The 3,752-nt window shown below is 43.4% G+C and overlaps 1 protein-coding gene across 1 annotated transcript; it reads right to left on the bottom strand.

Moving 5' to 3' along the window:
• Window positions 1-1,072: 1,072 nt before the first annotated feature.
• LOC138905361 (uncharacterized) lies at window positions 1,073-1,927 on the bottom strand. Its single transcript, XM_070193874.1, has one exon. It carries the CDS (start codon window positions 1,925-1,927, stop codon window positions 1,073-1,075), a length of 855 nt encoding a protein of 284 aa, XP_070049975.1.
• Window positions 1,928-3,752: the final 1,825 nt, after the last annotated feature.

Here is a 3,752-nt window from a genome sequence, read left to right as displayed (position 1 = left end):
TGAACCTGCTCAAAGATGCTAATCTTCCTATGAGCCTTTGGACTTCCTTTACGTTTGACAATTGATCTGGGATATCCTCTATGACCTTGATTTTGTCGGGGTTTACCTCAATTCCCCTTTATGAGACTAGAAATCCCAAAAACTTACCGGAACTTACCCCGAACACGCACTTCTCGGGATTAAGTTTCAGGTTATGCTTCCTCAGGATGTCGAATGTTTCTTGCAAATGCTTAAGATGGTCACCTGCATTCAAAGACTTAATGAGCATATCGTCTATATAAACTTCCATAGTCTTTCCTATTTGCTTTTCGAACATATTATTTATGAGCCGTTGATAAGTGGCTCTGACGTTTTTCAACCCGAAGGGCATTACATTGTAACAATATGTACCAAAATTCGCTATAAACGAAGTTTTTTCCTGATCTTCCGGGTTCATCTTGATTTGGTTGTACCAAAAATAAGCATCAATGAAACTCATCAACTCGTGCCCGGCCGTGGCACCAATCATTTGATCGATATTTGGCAGTGGGAATTAGTCTTTTGGGCACGCCTTATTAAGGTCTTTATAGTCTACATACATGCAAAATTTATTGTTCTTCTTAGGAACTACTACTACATTGGCTAGCCAGTCCAGATATCTTACCTTTCAGACCGAACCGATTTTAAGCAAGCGAATTACCTCTTCTTTGACGAATTTATTCCTGGCCTCGGCAATAGGGCGTTTCTTATGCCTTACCGTAGGTACGTCGGGATCCAAACTCAACTTGTACATGGCTATTTCCGTCAGGATACCTGTCATATCCTCGTTCGACCATGCAAAACAATCAGTATTAAATTTAAGGAATTCAATAACACTAGACCTGAGCTCCGGGTGCAGTCCTGTCCCCAAATTGAATTTTCTCTCTAAGAATTCGTCGAACAATGCGACTTGCTCCAGTTCCTCTGCCGTGGACTTCGTTGCGTCCGTCTCTTCTGGAACTTGGAAATATCTTGGCACCTGATATTGTTCTGACGACTCTATTTCTAGGCTAACTTCTTCTAGTTCGGGAGTAGGTGTCGGTTCCAGTAATTGCTATGTCGTGTGTTCCTTCCCTTTGCTACTGGAAACTGAGATTGCATTCATCTCCCTTGCTTCCGGTTGATCACCTCTTATCTTCTTGGTTCCTTCGGGCGTTGGAAACTTCAGCAATTGGTGATACGTTGAGGGTACAACTTTTATCTCGTGTAACCATGGCCTTCCCAGGATGATGTTGTATCCCATGTCACCATCGACTACTTCGAAGAGAGTTGTTTTCATTACCCCTTTAGCATTTCTGAGCAGCAAAATCTCTCCCCAGGTTGTCACGCTCGCAAGGTTGAATCCAGCGAGGAGCTTTGTTGTCGAGATAATACTTTCTGTGAGTTTAGCTTGCTCCAATACTCTCCATTGTATGATATTAGCCGAACTTCCTGGGTCCACTAGAACACGTTTAATCTTAAAATCTAATATATTTAAAGAAATTACCAGTGCGTCGTTGTGTGGTAACAATAATCCGTGTGCGTCCTCCTCCGTGAAAGTGATATCATCTTCCCCGAGACTTTTACTATGAGTTATTGATACTTTTGTCTTCTTTGCTACCGAAAAGGTGACTCCGTTAATCCCATTCCTCCTGAAGATCATATTGATCGTCTGGCGTGGGAGTTCTTCTCCTACTTTCGAAGGTTCCGCGTCGTCTCTATTACGGCCATAATTGTTCTTAACTCGGTCACTCAAGAATTCTCTGAGGTGACCATTCTTCAATAGTGTTGCCACCTCCTCTCGTAGGTGCCGGCAGTCCCCTATCCAGTGACCGTTAGTCCCATGGTACTCGAACCATAAGTTGGGATCTCTCTGGCTAGAATCGAATCTCATAGGTCTCGGGAATCGTGTATCTTTAATGTTTCTCATGGCTGACACCAACTCCACAATACTGACGCTAAATTTATATTCCGACAACTTGGGGGTAAGAAGGATCACGAGACCCCGACGTCTCCTTATCCTGGAGTGATATATTATTTCGACCACGATCGGTCCCTCTGTCAGCGATGAACTTTTTTGCTGCCCGGAAGTTTCTGCCACGGCCTTCAGTCCGCTCTTAGGGCAAAAACCGGCCCCTCGAAGCCCGTCTGTCCGTGTCGTAGTAATCCTTTGATTTTTCTCAGCTCTTCTCCCATTCTTTGGCCGATGATGTGGAACCGACCTGGTCATATTCGATCCTTATCTTTAACTCGTACCAGTTATGGACATCTGCCCAAGTTGTTGCTTAGAACTTAAGCAGACTCTCCTTCAGCTTGCGGAAAGCGTCTGAGCTTCTCGGGTTTAATCCTTTGGTGAATGCTTTAGCTACCCATTCATCTGGTACAACAGGGAGAAACATTCTTTCTTTCTGGAATAAGGTAACAAACTCTTGTAATAATTCGGATTCTCCCTGCGCGATCCTGAATATGTCGGCCTTCCGAGATTGTACTTTTCTAGCCTCGACATGAGCCTTGATGAAAGAATCCGCGAGCATCTCAAAGGAATCTATGGATTGTTCGGATAATAATGAATACAACGTTAGGGCTCCCCTCGTGAGAGTTTCTCCAAATTTCTTTAGCAGTACAGATTCAATTTCGTGAGGAGCTAGATAATTTCCTTTTACCGTCGTTGTGTAGGTGGTAATATGCTCATGTGGGTCTGAAGTCCCGTCATATTTTGGCACTTCAAGCATTTTGAACCGCTTCGGGATTAATTCTGGTGCCGCACTTGGCTTGTACGACAATTGAGTATACTTCTTCGAGTCCGGGCCTTTCAATATTGGTGGCGCGCCCAGTATTTGGTCCATGCGGGCATTTACTTCCCTCATAAACCGTAAAGTGTTGAGACCGGATCTGCTCCCCCCAGCCCCATCGGAGCCAACTTCGCCCCTGGGAGTGTTGTTGTTGACTCTTTGCATTGTTTGGTTTGCAAGAGCACTCGGAGGAATTGGATCTCGTCTGTTTGCATTATTTGAATCCCCCGATAGTGCCTACTTTAGTTCCGTCATAACCTAGTCCTGCCGCGTGAGATGGCCTAGAATGATTTCCCGTTGTTCTCGTAGGATCCTCACCGCATCCACGACATGCTCCTCATCAGCGTCATCGGGAGTTGTCTCTCGAACCTGTCGAGGGTTCTGCCTGTCATGCACCGCGTGGCGTCATTTTCCTCATTGCGAGTGTCACTAATTGAATCCTCGAAATGAGGCTGATCTCCTCGAATTTCTGGGTTGTACGTTGTTAACAGTGTTATCTACTATTTTTTACGATTTTTTCAAAAATAAAATAATCAAATCGCATTAGTAAAAAAAGCAAGGATCAATTTAATTACATGGTTGTCTAGGCCCCACGGTGGGCGCCAAACTATTTACCTGTAAAATGGTACAATTGAATTTATACTTGGTTTCTAGACAAGTGAACTAATTTGATCCTGAAATAATGCAATAATTGAAGAAATGTACAATACTTAGCCTTGAAATACAGACGAAACGACAGAGATGACAGTTCCGAGAATAACAAGGATGATATCAAAAAGCAAGAAAGTAAGATTGTATTAAGCTTTGTATAGAATATAATATCAGTTTGCTAGAAAATTCATGTCCTTTATAATGATAACTGAGCTCACTATTTATAGCTATGTTTAGGGAAGAAGGTCCTAGGATCGTGCCCTCCTTTAGTGTCAATTATGAGGGTCATTGATGAAGACGTTACGGTGAGCA

The sequence above is a fragment of the Nicotiana tomentosiformis genome, chromosome 2 (assembly GCF_000390325.3).
Source record: "Nicotiana tomentosiformis chromosome 2, ASM39032v3, whole genome shotgun sequence".
NCBI lineage: Eukaryota > Viridiplantae > Streptophyta > Magnoliopsida > Solanales > Solanaceae > Nicotiana > Nicotiana tomentosiformis.
Note: the sequence above shows the minus strand (reverse complement) of the source record. Positions and strands in the feature narration are given on the sequence as shown.